This window comes from Pogona vitticeps, chromosome 1 (genome assembly GCF_051106095.1).
Source record: "Pogona vitticeps strain Pit_001003342236 chromosome 1, PviZW2.1, whole genome shotgun sequence".
Taxonomy (NCBI): Eukaryota; Metazoa; Chordata; class Lepidosauria; order Squamata; family Agamidae; genus Pogona; species Pogona vitticeps.
In genome coordinates, this window is record NC_135783.1 from 117327944 (window position 1) to 117344790 (window position 16847).

The window sequence follows — 16847 nt, forward strand, 5'->3', positions numbered from 1 at the left end:
GTTCAGGAGAAGAGAGTCAAAGATATTGCTTGTTTGTTCTTGGAGGGTGATGGAAACCTTGTCTGCACTGAGCAGGGGCCTGGGAATGGAAGGGAGGAGCCGCAGAAGATTGAGGAGGGTTGGATCTTTCAGGAGCCAGATGGAGACGGTGGGTGGATATCTGTGACATCTGAGTCAGGTATTGGAAAATTCAATGGGGACTCCCTAGAAGCTTCTGAAGGGAGATCCTGATCCTGCTCAGAAGCCATTGAGATCGAAGAGTCCCTCAAGAAAAGAGGTGAAGGGGAATGATGATGGGCCCGAAGTGAGTGAGCTGAGGTTAGAACTTGTGGAATTGAAGTCGAAGCGTGACGTGAACAAGACCTATGGACAACAGAAGCCGGTTGTGAAGTCGAAGCTGGTGGCAGGGAGGATAAACGTGCACATTTCACTGGTACCGGGTCCGGTCAGGGGATCTCAGATGGGGGTAATTCGTGTTTGGAAGCAGATTTTCTCAGTGTTGATATCGCAGGGTCGGGCAGGTAGTATGCTCGATATCGACATCAAGCGGGAGGTGGTGAAAGAGAATGAGAAGATGTGGGAGAGGCATACCTATAATGCATGTACCTAGGCAGCCCATAATAATCCTCGACATAGTGGCGATCAGGCTCATTCAACCTGTATTGGTGTCATTCACTACGGCGATCCACATCAGAGTAAAGAAGTTCATCATATTCAGAAATCATGTGGTGTTGAGACGAGCGCGGCACAAGAATCACCTCCCGATATTGAGAATACTGTTGGGATGGATAGATGTGGTGTCGTTTAGCAGATTGCTTCCACGGAGGAGATTGAGAAAGCGATGCCTCTGAGTTGGAAAGTTGGATCACCGTTGCCCACCCGATAGAAAGAGGGCTAGAATGGGCCAAGGCCAGGCTGGTGATTATGTCAGCCTCAGAGCAGCCATGAGATGGTGACAAGCTTGGCACCGATGCTGAGGCTTGAGCCTGAGGAAGCAGTCCCACCTCTCCAGCTTCAGAAAGGGAATCTGGGTCCAGAATGTCCCTCAATGACTCCTCCAATATAGGAGAGGGGAGGGAGATGTGAACCTTTTGAAGTTCACAGGGTCGATGAGACTTAGAGACCCGCTTAGCTTTCTTTTGTTTAACTGCATCCTTCTTTTTCTTAGGAGAGAGGTCCTTGGTAGAGATTGAAGGAGACTTTGACATCGAAGTTGACATCAAGGCTGAGACGGTCTTAGGCCTGGAAGCTTTGGAGGATGTCTTAGGAGAGGGAGTCATCGTTGCTGATGGAACCGAATGTTCAGACTGAGAAGCAGGGACAACGGTAGGTTCCATTGCGGGGCCAGCAGCAGGACTAGCTACAGGGCTGGAAGGTCATAGGGACTTTTCTCAAAGATATGACTGAAGTTGTTGCAAGCAAAGCTTGAGGGCCAGCTTGGTTAATTTCTTACACTCTGCGCAGGAGTTAGTCTGATGTCTCTCTCTTTCAAAAAAAATGGTGGCCATTGGTAAAATCCTCTCCACTGTGGCAGTTTCCAGAATTTAAATATTTTCCCTGATCCTGCAGCCCCCAATCACTTCTTTGCAATGAAAGAGATCTCATGGAAGCCCTGGGACCTGTGTGTGTGTGTGTGTGTGTGTGTGTGTGTGTGTGTGTGTGTGTGTGTGTGTGTGTGTGTGTGTGTGTGTGTGTGTGTGTTGTGTGGGCTTTTGAATTTAAAAAAAAATCTGAAAAATCACCATGAGTGATTTACACAGTGAAAGTTACAGAATTTCAGCCACTATACAATGTATGGTACATAGTTAGTTCTGAGTTGTCAAGTTGGAACTGATTTATGACAATCCTATTAGGGCTTTCAAGGTAAGTGAGATAGTCAAGGATCGGTTTTACCAGTTTCACCCCACCCCAATCCTCATGGGTTTCCATGGCTAAGAGGGGGTTCAAACCTTAGTCTTGATGGTCCTGTCCATCAATCTATCCACTACTCCACACAAGGTATAAAATATAGTACATCGTTACTATATAATATTTCAAGTCTAGTACTGATACAATCCACTGTGTGGTGTATAATTGGTACACAATACAATTATTCATAACATATTCCATACTTTTACACTTCACCTTTCTTTGCCTCTGACTTGGTTTGCATTGCACTGCATTTGAGACAACAGCAGGACACCAAGCACCACTTTCAGTAAAGTTGGCTGTGTCCCTAAAGCTGGTACATTTTTCTGGTTAAACATTAAGCCAGTCAAATAAATAATTGAGAGTTTCCTGGCGTGTCATGCTTTTAGAAAAACCCCACAAATATTAAATATATTATAAGTGCATTAATAAATTATAGTCAAACTTTCAAGAGGAAAGCCAGCCCGGGCAAAGGTTAATGAAAAGCTAAATGCTCTGGCTTTGATTTCCCCGTGTAATGAGCCCCTGCACCAGAAGCCTGGGTCTTGGGGCCAGCCCTGCCACTGATGGTATGGCCAAGTGGTGGTCACTGGCATGGTGTACCATTCCAGCATTATGGGTAGATGCCCCTGTGGCTGTGGCTACCACCATACAGAGTAACGTTGGAACAAGTTTTGCACCCACCCACCTCAAAAAGGCGAATATGTAGTGGGAGCATAATTGGATCCTTTAACTCCTTGGCAAAAAAGTGATTATATTACATTTTTGGATGTTGTACTTGCATCCAAATAATTCCACCAGATTATTGGTAACAATAGTTTATGAAGGTGTTTCAATGAACATCCAAGCGCCATTTGTGTTCTCTGTACCTGATTATTTCACACATGAAGACTGGCACCTCAAACGTGTGAGCTGCCTTCCCTGAAAGCACGGTGTGCCAACTGGGACGAAAGCCATGACTGTGGTTTTATATTAGTCACACAGCCTATTCACACATACAAATCCCTCACTAGCTTGGCAGTGACCGAAAGGAATGTGCAGGTGTGAACGAGGTCTGACAGGCATCTTGGCCAGACTATTTTGTACATTTGCAACACCTCTAAAGGGGTCCGTCAGCTGTGCAAACGGTGCTGCCTAGTCACCAGAGCCTCCGATTACTAGGACTGGAGGATCTATTTCTGCCTTTATTAACTGGTCCTAAAAATGTCAGATGCATTTAGGACCATGGAGGGGATACTATCGACTTCCATTTCACTTGCACTGGATTCAGATGGTCTAGTGAAAATTATAATCAGGCAATACTTGTCTTTGGGGCCCTCAGGAGAGAGGACCAAATATTTAAAAGCAGGGTTTGTTATTTTTTTTAAACCTTCCTCTTCAGCAAGAAAACCTCCCAGAGCAAACAGAAGCAAACAGAAGACCATTTCTGTCTTGCGTTTTCAGGTCCAGGAGCGGACTCCAGTACTCCTTGGATAGGACTCTATTTTTAATCTCAGGACCAAATTAAACGAGACTTCTGTTATTAGGTTACACCTGGAAGGCTCTTTTAAAACAAGCCCGTCCAGGGGGTGGGGAGGTTCCAAACCACTACCTCTGTTGTGCTCCCAAATCTGCTGTGGTTCACCCCCCATGCTATTCATGATGGGAGGGAAGCTTCTGACCTTAAGTAACTGACACCATCTGGGGCCATCAACAAAAAAATACCTTAGAGCCCCCTTCCCCTCTGTCCTGGCTCCAATCCCCCACTCTATTTCTTTTACTTCTAAGCAAGAATGTCAGGGGTAAGTAGTCACAAATGCTACAGCCAGTTTGCCCCAGTGTTTCAAACTACTGTATATTCTTATGCAGGTTGCTCAGGAGTCAGTCCTTGGATCTAAAACTATGGGTCAGCATTTCTGAAAAATGTAGGAAAAGTCATGAGGGAAAGGCAAATTTAGCTCTTGGACAACACTTAAGCAGCCAGGTCTTCCCTCAACCAAGGAAGTGAGGAGGACACGTCTCAGAATGAGAGGCACTGAGACAAAATTCTACTGGAGTCAACGTTTTTCTCTTATTGGCATCTTTTCACTGCACCACACAGGAGATTTGGATAATATATTTATTCAGTACTGCCTTCTTTACATCCTATAAAATCTGATTCATAATACAAAATATTGGGTAAAAAATTTAATTCAGTTTGAGGTTAGGAGGTGATCTGCTATTATTGTCTTAGGTAGTGGTCAGGTAGCCACCCATGGCATCTCTTTATAGAATAGGTTTGTCCTTTTTTTCTTTCCAAGAGTCATGCTATGTACCTCAGTCCAGAAGGAGGCCATAAATTCTTTTGTTGTTGTTTTTGTTGTTTTTGTTGTTGTTGTTGTTACAGAGGAACAAGGAGAAAGTGTCCCAAAACTGCGTCATAGTATCATGGCAGCAAAAGAAGCATCTCCCTCTGTGCATCAGATCTCGCTCACAAGTTATCTACGAGTTGTCTTGCTGCCTCAAGATGGAAAAGCGTAAGAGTCAAATATAATAGAACTAGCGTAGCAATGCTCTGACAAGTCCAATTTACATTGTAGGCTGCTTTTGTAGGTTAGGAAAAAAACAAAACAGAACAGAACAGCTATGCAAACCCATTATTACATTTGAGAAATCATTAGTCTCAAAGGAGTAATAACAGTATGCTATTAGAATTCTGAATACATTTTCAGTTTCTGTGTTCTTAAAGTAAACTTTATAAATATGCAAATTTTAAATCAAGAAATCCAAAATAAAATACACTGAAAATACTGATATGTAGACAAAAGTTTATTTACACCATACAACATTTTAAATATTTTATACACAGCTGCAGCAGGAAAAGCTACTTTGAGCTTCCCGCAGAAAACTGCAATAATAAAGATGTGAAATATATTATTCATATAAAAGTGAGATTATTACTTTATTGCATTTAAAGCAATGAAGAATGTAGCTCAACAGACATTCATTTAATGACGACAAAACTTTGCTTTTTTTATATTATAAAGTAAAAAGTGTAGTAATGGCCAAACAGACTGTTATAAACTTTAAAAACTGCATAAATATATACATTGTGCTTCATGGTGAAGTTTTTTGAAAACTAAACCGAATGAAGCTCTTACAACATGAACCGTTGCTTGAGGTTTATCTATAAAGATTTACCTTACAAATCCATTTCCACGGGTACTTACAAGACACGATGGTACGAATTGTACACCTGGGCTCCCCACTAGGTTGGCCAGTGGGAATATATTGTACGAAAAGAAATCACTGACATTTGGCACACGAAGGCGCTGACACCCGTTCGCCACAAGGTTCAAAGGGGCATGTCAGGCTTCCCAAGTCTCTGGAGCGTCAGTGCAAAACAAAATGGTTCTCTATTTTGCATTTGCTTCAGTTTGTTTCACCTTTCATTAAACCTCCGTCTGAAAATCACCTTCTTGTACCTCTAGAGGCAAGTTCAGACACTTCTCCCATTCTGCTGGTCTTAGTTCTAAAGCATCTTTTGCCTCTGGATCTAATACGTTTATTGTGGTATAATGCTGATATTCACTGGTATTTTTGAAACTGTCCCAAGGTGCCTTGCTTGCTCCTGTTGGATTTTCCTGTGAAAAGGGGGAGGTGGGGCACGGGTGGCAAGGGAGAGAGAGACACACACCATTAAAACCTCCTCTATACTTGGGATCATTCAAGAAACCCCGTCAACACTTTGTCAAAGATAGGTTTCCAGGGCACCAGTTGGCTGATAACGAGAGTCAATTTTCTTGTCCCTTTCTGTGATTTTATGTGGACACCAGAAGTGAGGTAGGAGGATTTCACTAACCCTTGGTCTTGTATATTTAGCTGAAATTTTCTGGAAAAGTATGCAGGAATACTTGGGAAAGATACAGCTGAGCATTTTTAACTGAATGGTAAAAAGTACGTAGAAATTTCACTGGCTTGTGGTAAATTAATCACAAGATTAAGAGGAGACCCTGCAAGGCAAGACCTCAGAAGCAGTCCAGTCAGACTAACCACAGTCACTCTAAGAATCTAATACAGGAAGGTGAAGCTTAAGCACTTGAGACTCTGTTTAAGGTGTGTGACAGTTTTGGCTTAGAAACATCTCTGTGTGATGACAGCTTTAACTTTCCAAGCCCTCAGCACCTCACACCATGCAAAACTGGGACACCTTTTTCTTCCTAAAATCCCATAACACACCCTGTACAATCTCAAAGATTATTTATGGGCACTTGTCATCTTCACTGCATCTGTGTCCCATGATGAGGTAACCTTGGTGGCTGAACTAACAGCAACAGGGGCCTCTTCCTTGGAGGCCTCACAAAGCTCAGTTCCTGAAGGATGACTAGTTATTCCACTTTTAAAGTTTAATTAAGTCGATGGTGTTTTTTTTAAAAAAAGGAGGTGAAATTAGCATGCTCCCATAATTTATCTTCATAACTGCCAACCCGTGTGTGTAATTTTTAAAAAGCGACAACTGGTCACTGGAACCAAAACGCTCCACAGTATTTGCTTAGGTGAAGAACAAGAAATGTACAATGTGCAAAGCGAGGTGGACGGGTAGCTGAATTTTTCTTTGGTGCACGTCATTGGACACTATCCTTTGTGAGAGCTTAGTTGGTACAGGGCCGGTTATACGTATGTGACACAGGTTATCTCCTTGTGGTCAACTCACAGCACCTGCTGCCTGAGTGGATTACTCCAGCCTGTCTAATGCATTGCTTCCCAATCTTGTGCCCCTCAGATGTTCTTGTTCTACATCTCCCAGAAATCCTGGCCAGTTAGTGGTGAAGCCTTCTGGGAGTTCTAGCCCAAGAACATTTGGGGACCTAAGGTTGGAAAACACTTGGTCTAAGGGTGTAGGGATGGCCATGATACTCTAAAATGCTTATTGCTCAATATGCTAGACCTAATACATTCACCAGATGTATAGTCCTTGCTCCTCCTGGCAGCAAAAATAGAGTTCACAACAAGAACAGAAGCCTAGTAACATTCAATTAGCGAATCAACAGTGGAGGAGCCGTAAGCCATGGAGAAACTCTCATATCAGGCAAAAGAAACAATGGGCCTTACCAGTCTTGAAGATTTCTTTCTAACATAAAATCTTTTTTTTTCCAGTTTAAATAGAAATATGTACCTAATAAATCTTCATTTTAATACAGTAATAAAAACATATGTCACTATAACTTGTCTCTCATATGATAGAGGAAGATAAAGCCTCTTTTGGATTTACTTCTCATGCAGCCATTTTTGCGTTGCTAATGGTTTTGCAACTGTAATCTATCAATTGCAATTGTAAACAATGATTGTTTTTCTTTAAAAACTCATTATAATTATAAATATTAATTAATTGTGATGTTGCATATTTGCTGACAAGTCATATTCAGAACCACTGTTTTACAACTAAAATATCCAGTTTGAATCTCTGATTGCAACAGTTAATATTTACAATACTTTTTTCTGCATTTGATAGCTCATATGCACAGTTATTTAGGCTGCAGCCATCTTAAACTATCTATGCTCTTTTCTCACCTGGGAAGCACAAAACCCTTGGGAAACCATGGGAACAAGTACCAGAAGAGAGAGAGGGGGGGGCATGAGGATTTGCATGCCCCAAGCAGAGAGCTGTATGGCCCCCTTCCAAGCAAATTCTTCACTTCTGCCACTCTTTGAATGACAAATGGTCAATGCTGAAACATGACCAAAATGGACGTTCTGGACATTTATCTCCAGGAGAAATCTCCAGGAGTTTTATGTGGAGATTGGCTTTATATTACCTTCAGCAAAGCATTCTGGGAAGTTCATTAAAAAAAATACCACCATGCTGAAATATTTAAAAAGAAGCTCACCAAAAAGGAAAATGTATTTAAAGGCCATTGAAAAGCTTAAAGGAGATCCTGGGATTTCAAAAGCCCTTGGCCTGAAAATAACATGATGGATATTGGTGGTGCCAGGTGAGCCTCTAGTTCCACAAATAAGGTGTCACCACTGAGAATACCTGCTTTGTGGTCATCATCGCTCACTTTACTTCATTTGACAGGCACATACGGAGGAGTTTATGAAGAGTATCTTAATACATGAGCAGGTCCTTCCCACATGGGACAAAGAGGCCAGGTCTTCAGATACGAAGGCTTTGAGTGGTATTCAGACACTGCTTGAAGGGCAGTGAAGTTCTTTCAGTGCTACTGAAACACGTTCCCACTGACTTGTCTCAGTCAACAATTTCATGGCCACTGCATTTTGAACACACAATTTCCAGAAGACCCTCTGAATGCAGCCCCATGTACAGTGTAAAACAGTCAAGAACTGATATTACCAGAGCATGAATACCCCTTAATAAGCCTGGAAATGATTTATGCTCGGCAGAATGGCTTGACCAGCCCTATACAGCAGGATGTACGTCTAAGCAGGAGAGCTGAATAATGGTTCAACATGCTATCTTAATGCTCTGGCAACTAGACCCCATTAAATATTTTCTAATTCTGGGGAACAAGAATTATTTTGAGATGGCAATCTTAAATTTTCTATCATAGAATCATACTCTGCAGAATTTTCCTCCCAACAGATATCAGGATAATTGCAATCTCCCATCAGTACACGGTGTCTCTTTGAAATACAGTACTTGCAATTTATTTTTCAAAAGTTTCATCTGCATCCTCTGCTTGACTGGGGAGCCAGCAGCAAACTCCCACTACCATGTTTTCTTTTTTTTTGCCCCAACTACATGGATCCATAGGCTCTCAATGGGACAGTCAATCTCCTCTTCTTGTATTTCTGTGCAGGGATGTGTGTGTTTTGACATATACTGCAACTCCACTTCCCTTTCTATTCTTTGTGTTCTTTTTGAACAATTTATATCCTTCAATTCCTGTACTCCAGTCATGGGAGTCAACCCATCAAGTTTCAGTTATTTGTATCAGGTCATATTTACCCTCCAGAGCTAAGATTACTAGTTCTTCTTGTTTGTTTCCCATACTTCTGGCATTTGTCTTTAGACACTGGAAATGGTGTGATTTGTGGCCTGCTTTTCTTTGTACACTTTTATGAATATCATTATTACTGTCCAGTTTGTTCCTCTTATTGTGCGTAAGGCTTCATCTATTTTTACCTCTGTGCTTGTGTCTCCCTCCCCCTTCCAATTCTGTTTAAAGCCCTCCTGGTGAAGTTCTCCATGCAGTAGCCAAACACATTACTCCCAGTCCTTGTGAGGTGCAAGCCATCTTTTGCTACTAGTCCATCTTCCAGGAAGTTTAGCCTGAGGTCCCAAAAACCAAATCCCTCACTTCCATACTTACTGTAAGGAGTCTCCTATTACAAATACTCTTCTCTTCCTCTTTTTGCAGGGTGTGGGTTCAGTGCCTGTGCTTAACTTAGTTTGACTTTGTCTGCTTGCCTTCTGCCAGACTCCTCATAAAGAACCTGAAAACGGTTTCGCAGTTCCACGGGTGAAGATAGTCTTCTCCCTCTTTTGCTCCAGCTGTGATTCTTTTCTATGGTTCTTCCTCCACTATGTTTGCTCTCTCGTTGGTTTTGCCCTCCTCTTCCTTCCGTTGTTGCTCTTCTGCCTCCAGTGCTTCCATTGACTGGTGCTGCTGCTCAAGAGTTCTACCAATGTATACTTCATCTTCTCTTACAGCATTAAGTGTAGCTACTCGTTGCTCCAATTCTCTCCCTTTTTCTTCTAACAGTGCCACCAGTTTGCACTAGCTGCATGTGTGTGCCATGTTACACTCAGACAAAAATAACACAAAATTTGCAGGTCACCACAACTGAAGTGTCCCTTCTCTCCATAACCCCTGTTAGATTGTTGCTTTGATCTATTTGTCTATCAATACCCTTTTTCCTTTATTTTGGTAGCCTGAATGTAGGTGAGAAAGTCCACCAGTATATTATATATATACCTGGTCCCTTTCTTTTGTCCCTTCCTCCAGAAGACCTTTCCTTCTCAATAATTCTCAAAAAGTTAAAAATACACAAGAAGATGGAAATAAAGAAATAAATAAACAATACATACTTACCATGCTGCCAGATTTTGGTACATCTCGAAATCTGTCTAGTGTCTGAAATTTCTGATTTAATTCCTGAAACAATTCCATGTGCCTCTTCCTCGTATGCATGACCTTCTGCAAAATGGAATATAATTGCTTAATAGTTTATAATGAATCATGGCATAGTTTTAAAAGAACCATTATTTCCTCCAACTTAATAAAGCAAATTGAATTCGGCTGGGCTGTCTCGTTCTTATAGACACAAGAAATGGAAATGAATTCTGCCACCCCCACCCCCACTGGATCTTTATAATACACATCTGGGTTTCCCCCCTGCCTTCCTTCCCTTAAATTATTTAAAGCAGTAGCTATCTCTTTTGTGCTATTGCAGATGTATTATGAATAGAGCAGCCAAAGCTGTGGAAGATCTTCATTGCTTGTCAGTTAAAACTGATTTTTAAAGAAATGAACCAAATGTGCTATTTTTTCCTCTAGGAAAAGCTAAGTTTTTAATAGGTTGAACATGAAAAGTCCAATAGTTCCATATGCTCTTCATTAAAATGCAATCTGCCTGGAATACAGCCCCCCAGAGTTGTTATTGTGACCAAAAACCAAATTATTATCAGCTTTATTTTTAGACATATATCCAATTCTCTTCACAGGAGCTCAGGGACAGCTCCCTTCCCAATTTTATCACCATAGGTACTATATCAGATGCCTCAGGCTGAGAGGTAATGATTGGGCTAATGTGATGCAGTGAAGCTAATGGCAGCATGGAAATTTGAACTGATATATCTCCAGTCTTTCACATCCTAGTCCAGTGGTTGGATTAGGATGGTGTTTCCCAACCATGGGTCCCCAGATGTTCTCAGACTACGACTCCCAGAAATCCTGGCCAGAACAGCTTGTGGTAAAGGCTTCCAGGAATTTTAGTCCAAGAACATTTAGGGGACTTAAGGCAGGGAACCACTCTTCTAGTCTGCCCATTGGTCTAGGATGTGGAAGACTGGAGAGATTCTACTTCAAACGTCCATGGTTCCATGAACCTCATTGCATAACCTTAGCCCAAGCACTACCTATCAGCCTTAGACAAAGTTGGAAATCACTGTTCTAGTCCAAGAGTAGATGCACCAAATCCATTACTGTGATGTGGCAGCAGCCAAGCATTTCAGCATTATGCTTCTTTGCTCATTAAAATGTCCTAATGAATTATGTAGGGTTTATTGCCATGTAAATGAGCACAGGTTTCTAAGTATACAGTCCAGCAGTGTCAAGAGGGAACCATTTTCTGATAAGAGTTTAGGATTGGAATTTTGTATTCCTAATTGTTAGGAGGTGATGACCAATGTAGTGTTAGTGGATAGAATGATGGACTAGGAATCTGGAGACCTGGGTTGAAACACCCATGTGGCCAGATGGGGGGAACTGAACTGGTAAAACCACTCCTTAAATATCACACTCACAATGAAAGCCCTATTAGGGTTAATATATGTCAATTCTGATTTGATAGCATGTAACTAAAATTGTTAGAAATATTTTGAATACAGTTCTATTTTTTGTTGCATACAACTTGTAAAATTGATCACAGTTTTGGAAGAACCATCCTGATTAAAAGCAACAGCACAGGGAGAATTCTATTGGAAGAATTCAGGTTTTGTTGATTATTTTATTCTAACACAAAAGCCTACATATGAAATGTTACTTCCAGATTATACCCGTGTCACTCGCACGAGTCAGGAGGTGAGGTTGAGGAGCCTGACGCCGAGGGAGGCCCGGAAGGAAAAAACAAGAAACCGGGCCTTCTCGGCGGTGGCTCCTCGCCTCTGGAACAGCTTACCTCCTGAGATTCGCGCAGCTCCCTCACTGGGTATTTTCAAGAAACAACTGAAAACATGGATGTTTAGGCAGGCCTTCTCCCTTTCCAGTTAATTCCTAATTATTCTCTTTTCTTTTTCTACCACAGTATACCTTGTTTCTTGCTATCTTGGGAAAAAAAAATTATTTCTTTTTATTAATGCTAATTATGTTATATGGTATGTTATATGTTTAATTGTTTTATAGAGTGTGTTGTAAGCCGCCTAGAGTGGTCACATTTGACCAGATAGGCGGGTTTTAATGAAATAAATAAATAAAAATAAAATAACAAATCCTCACAGAAGAACAATTTTTTCTGTAATGGTCAACAGTACACAAGTGCACAGAGCAAGTGATCTGGGAGTATTTGAAGAATCCTTGCTAGCATTGTATTCCCAGATACACAAGTGCAAGAGACAAACCATGCGAAGAGGTGATTGCCACCTTGGATAAGCAGCCTCGTGCAGAACAGGGACTAGGCACTCGCTCCTACGTATCAATGGAAATTTGCTGCTGAAGGAAAACTTATAGACTCACATCCTCCCCTTCCTCTGATGCAATGGTTCTCAGCCTTGGGGAACCCAGGTGTTCCTGGACTGCAACTCCCCGAAGAGGAGAGAATGGCAGGATTAGGAGGGCAATCTGAAACTGACTTTCCTTTTCTAGAAACCATTTAGCAAACTCTTCCCTGGAGCAGCAGGTAGAGGGGATTTCCACTGAATTCAGCCAAGGGCAAAATAAGACAAGCTGTGGACAAAAGGATAAAACATGGGGAGGACAGGTTGGCAATCAAAGCAGCAGTACATGCTACACTGAGAAGACAAGGTGAAGCAGGAGATTCAAGTGATACCAGCGGGGAAATCCCTGCCCTGAAGGAAAGGGGACGTTCAGCACCTACAAGTCCCGGGCACACGTCCTCCTCGTTATCATAAGATTTTGGCCTCATCCGAGCCTTAATGCAAAACTAACTTAGTTTCTCTTGAGAGGCTACCATAAACCTGCACCCCCCAAAATTATAATTAAAATATCTTGGACATTAGCTAAATCCCATTTGTCACAATATCAGGCATTCCTCACCCCCATCCCCACTTCCACGTGGCTAGGGGCTGCATCTTTTAATGGGGAATGTAATGCTAGATCAAATTCTCCTTTCAGTGTAGACTGCACTGTTGCAGCAGCATTCAAGAGTCTTTCTGCAGAAGAGCTCAGTGATTAATCCCAGAGTTTCCCAACTTGGGGGGAGCGCAACCCCCAAGGGGTCCCAAAGTGTTTTCCGGGGTGGGGGGTCATGAGTCATCTTAAATGTGCTGCAGCCCTTGTTAAATAATTTCTTCCTTGACCTTTTGAAGCGGGATATTGAAGTTGCATGTGTGCATGTGTATTAGGAGAAGTCAACCCTTTAGGGAAGAAAGAAGCCTCTACTTTCTGAGAAGGGATGACCGAGGATAATTTTTGCCAAAAAAAAGAGAGAAATGGCAGCATAAAAATATACTGCAATTGCTGATGCTTCCACAGAAAGCATTTTAACTAAGACATGTGACTTCCCGAGATCTTAAAGAAGGAGAAGAAAGAAAAAACGAAAAAGAAAAAACCCAACAAACTCTCAGGAGGGGACCACCACAACAAAAGGTCTGCCTCTCCTCCAGTGAGTGCAGCTGTGAACTTTGAAGATGGTTGCTCAGATGAATGTATGGCCATCCCATTAAAAATTAAGTTTGAATTATATTCTGAAAAAAAAATTACTGTGGTTTTTTTTACCCCATTAAAAATGCCTTTTTATGCAAACATAGAAGGGGGGGTTCAGACTATTATAGCTATTATAAAAAAGGGATCCCAACTCAAAAAAAAAGAAAGAGAGACTGGGAAGCACTGGATTAGTTCTGTAATGGAACTAGGCCTGGAGAACATACTAACGTATTCCGACCTTCTAGCTACGGTGGATGTCTGTAGGTACGAGAACTTCAATCATACTAGACTGATGTGCAAAGATATTGCACGTAAATGGGTGGTGGTCTCATTCAAAATGAAACTTCTAAATAAACATGTATAGGATCTTAGCTACTTAGTCAATTAATTGAACTCACTGAACAGAACTGAATGGATTCAATTAACTAATTACAGTGGTGCCTCACTTAATGAGCGCACCGTTTAACAATGAATCCGGATAGCGATGCGTTTTTTGCGATCACTAATGCGACCGCATTGCGATGTTTTAATAGGCAAAACATCGCATTGCGATGTTTTGGGAACAGCTGATTGGCGGTTCCAAAATGGCCGCCAGGTCAACAACATGGCTGCCCGCTGCGTTTTCGAGCCCTGGCCTCACTTACCGGGCAGCAAAAATGGTGGCCGGATGGAGGATTCCCCGCATAGCGGTGAGTTTTTCCCCAATAATGTGTTTAATGCGTTCCTATGGGATTCCCCCCTGCATAGCGACGAATCTGGATAATGCCGTTAATCCTGAAATGGATTAACGTTGCTATGCGGGGCACCACTGTACTTAATTAGCTAACTAAGTAGCTAACTAGTTAATTGAAATAATTAAATTTTGACTTATGGCCATACTTTTCAGAATTTTTTTAGGTATAGAATACTCAGAGGTGGTTTACCATCCCCTTCTTCTGGGGGGGCTCTGGGGCTGCCTAGCTTTCCCAAGGCTACACAGGCTGACTCCTGGGAGGCACAGTGGGGAATTGAACTTCTGATCTCTGGCTCCACCTAATTCACTGAACTGTCCAGCCAACCACATAAAATCTGGTTACATAGATACTTATTGGAAAGTCATATCCCAGTGAAGTTATGAGACTCACTCCTGAGTAAGGATCACAATCTTTGGAAGAACTCTGAGGTTTCCTGATAATAGATCAAATTTCTGAAACTTAAAGCGGCAGCATGAATCACCAAACAGATGGGAGAACACAGAAAGCAATTACAAACCAATTAACCTCAAAAGAACTGTGGGGAGAGGGTAAGAAAGAGAATTTGTCAGAATTCCGTGAGTTCACTGTTGCAATTTTAATTCTCCTAAGAGAAAGCTGACCTGGATTTATGGACAATCTTACAAGTGCTAATGCAAGGTAGTAAACAGAGTCCTACACGTGCTTTCCCACTGTCCCAAAGACACAAACAAGCAAAACCAGCAATAAAGAAATGAATACATCCAGTTCGACTTCCAAAATGATTACTGGAACTCTGATAGGAAATGGACAGTAAGTACCCTTCCCTTTCTCTTCAGGGTTGCCACATTGCCTGCTTAGCCAGGTTTCCCCCAGATTTTAGAGTTGCTACCCAGTGCCTGTTTGGACCCCTACCTAGCCCAGATTCCAAGCATTCATTTTGAAAAAAAGAAAAATTAGTCTTCAGCCCTTACAGCACCAAAGGTATAAGGCAAGACATGTAGTCATAGCTATGGCTTAGTGCCTGTGAGAAACAAACGTTTCCATGTGATTATCCAGTAAGTTAAGCAATTAACAATTTAACAGGAAATAAGAGCTATGCACATCAGAGACACATGGTTAAATGTTAGTGCTTTCAAATCATGACTAGAAAGCAGGTAACCCATAGCAAGAAATGCTGTCTGAATTATTATGGGCACTGTCCTCCACAGGAGGAACTTCTCCTAGCTTTGACATCATGAATCTTACTGCCTTCCTTGCCTTGGCAATGGGGTTAGGCTCCGTGACTCTTGACACTCAACAGTTCGATGATTCTTTGTGTCTATGATTTTATGGCCTTCTAGAAACATCCATTGTGTTCTATCTTCCACAGGCTTCTAGGACAGGGATCCCCAACCTTAGGTCTCCAGGTGTTCTTGGACTAAAAATCTCAGAAGTCTTTACCACTAGCTGTGCTGGCCAGGATTAAGAGTCCAAGAACATCTGAGGACCCAAGTTTGGGAACCACTGTTCTAAGATCTTAACTGGAAGCTCAGGTGGGTGCTGCCCTGAGGAAGGGAAGGAATGACAGAAACAATCTTTATACTGCATCTTCCTCATACTGTAAACTCTGGGATGCTTTGTTATTGTTGAAGGCAGTGTATAAATGCTATTAACAGTAGTAGAAGTAGCAGCCGCAGCAAATAATAACGACAACAACAATAATATTAAAACAACTAGTAGCAGTACTATGCCTTTAGCTTGGGTTGATTGCTCCCTCTCTACCAGGTTCCTCATGTAACATTTCACTTTGTTCTGGAAGGTTTGTGGTGTCCCAGAAAGGATTTCCAATAGCAGCAGAAGATTTCCTTTTGTGAGCTGCCTTAAGCCCATTGAATTTAGGAGCCAAGTCAATATGTACGTGCATATCTTGGTAGGTCCGATAAGCGCTACGTGCCAAGCTGCAATACTTCCATTTGAACAAAACTTCTAGAACAGGTGGCAGGTGGTGAGATTGGCAATATGTCCATACATTTTTATAAATACTTTAACATACTATTGAAAATAAGTAACAGGATGACAGAAAAGGGAGAACAGACTGGTTTGGACGTGCACAAGATTTTATCGGATGCTAAAATCTGCTCTCTTGGTGATGGGAAGAATGCCTTTGAATCAGTTGCCATAGAGAAGCATTCTCCGAAAGCGAACCACATTGCCTATCCAACCTTCTGAACTGCATGACTCACAAGATTTGCTCAGTGCAATGATTATAGCACTTCAGCAGATATGCTTTAAAAATGATAATTGCTTTTGGTAGCTTGATTTGGGGTCTAATGCGTCATCATCTTCTTACTTAGCATGCACTTTCATGAAGACAATCAAGGGGCTGCCTTTTAAAAAGCATGATGGGGGCACAGACAAAATCTGAATAATGACAGGCAATGTACCCTCTAATTTTCAGTCCTGCTGGGTGGGGCTCCACCTCTCTCTCTTGCAACTTCACCCCTGCACACGTGCGAGACTCTGCCCCCCATGCACAGGGTTCCATCACGAGTGGAACCAAAGGAGTGGATGTGACTGCTGCACAGGGAGGTGGAGTCACCTGCACGCGGGGCTTAGAGGGAATCTTGATAACAGGGACTCATGTCTCCAGGAATTAAAATGCTCCATATAGTGCCTCTATTTCGTCTCTATTTAATCTAGATGTGAAGATCTTCTACAAATG

General features: G+C 42.0%; 1 protein-coding gene across 5 annotated transcripts in view; it reads right to left on the minus strand.

The window, feature by feature from the left end:
- Positions 1-4682: 4682 nt before the first annotated feature.
- Positions 4683-16847, minus strand: part of ADGRB3 (adhesion G protein-coupled receptor B3) — a 585030-nt gene continuing 572865 nt past the window's right edge. For all 5 annotated transcript variants that reach the window (XM_078386075.1, XM_073000099.2, XM_078386069.1 and 2 more), the window contains 2 exons: positions 9924-10028; positions 4683-5510 (listed from right to left, as the gene is read on the minus strand). In XM_078386075.1, coding sequence (XP_078242201.1) covers positions 5319-5510; positions 9924-10028 — 297 coding nt within the window. In that variant the 3' untranslated portion in view covers positions 4683-5318. The remainder of the gene's footprint in view (positions 5511-9923; positions 10029-16847) is intronic.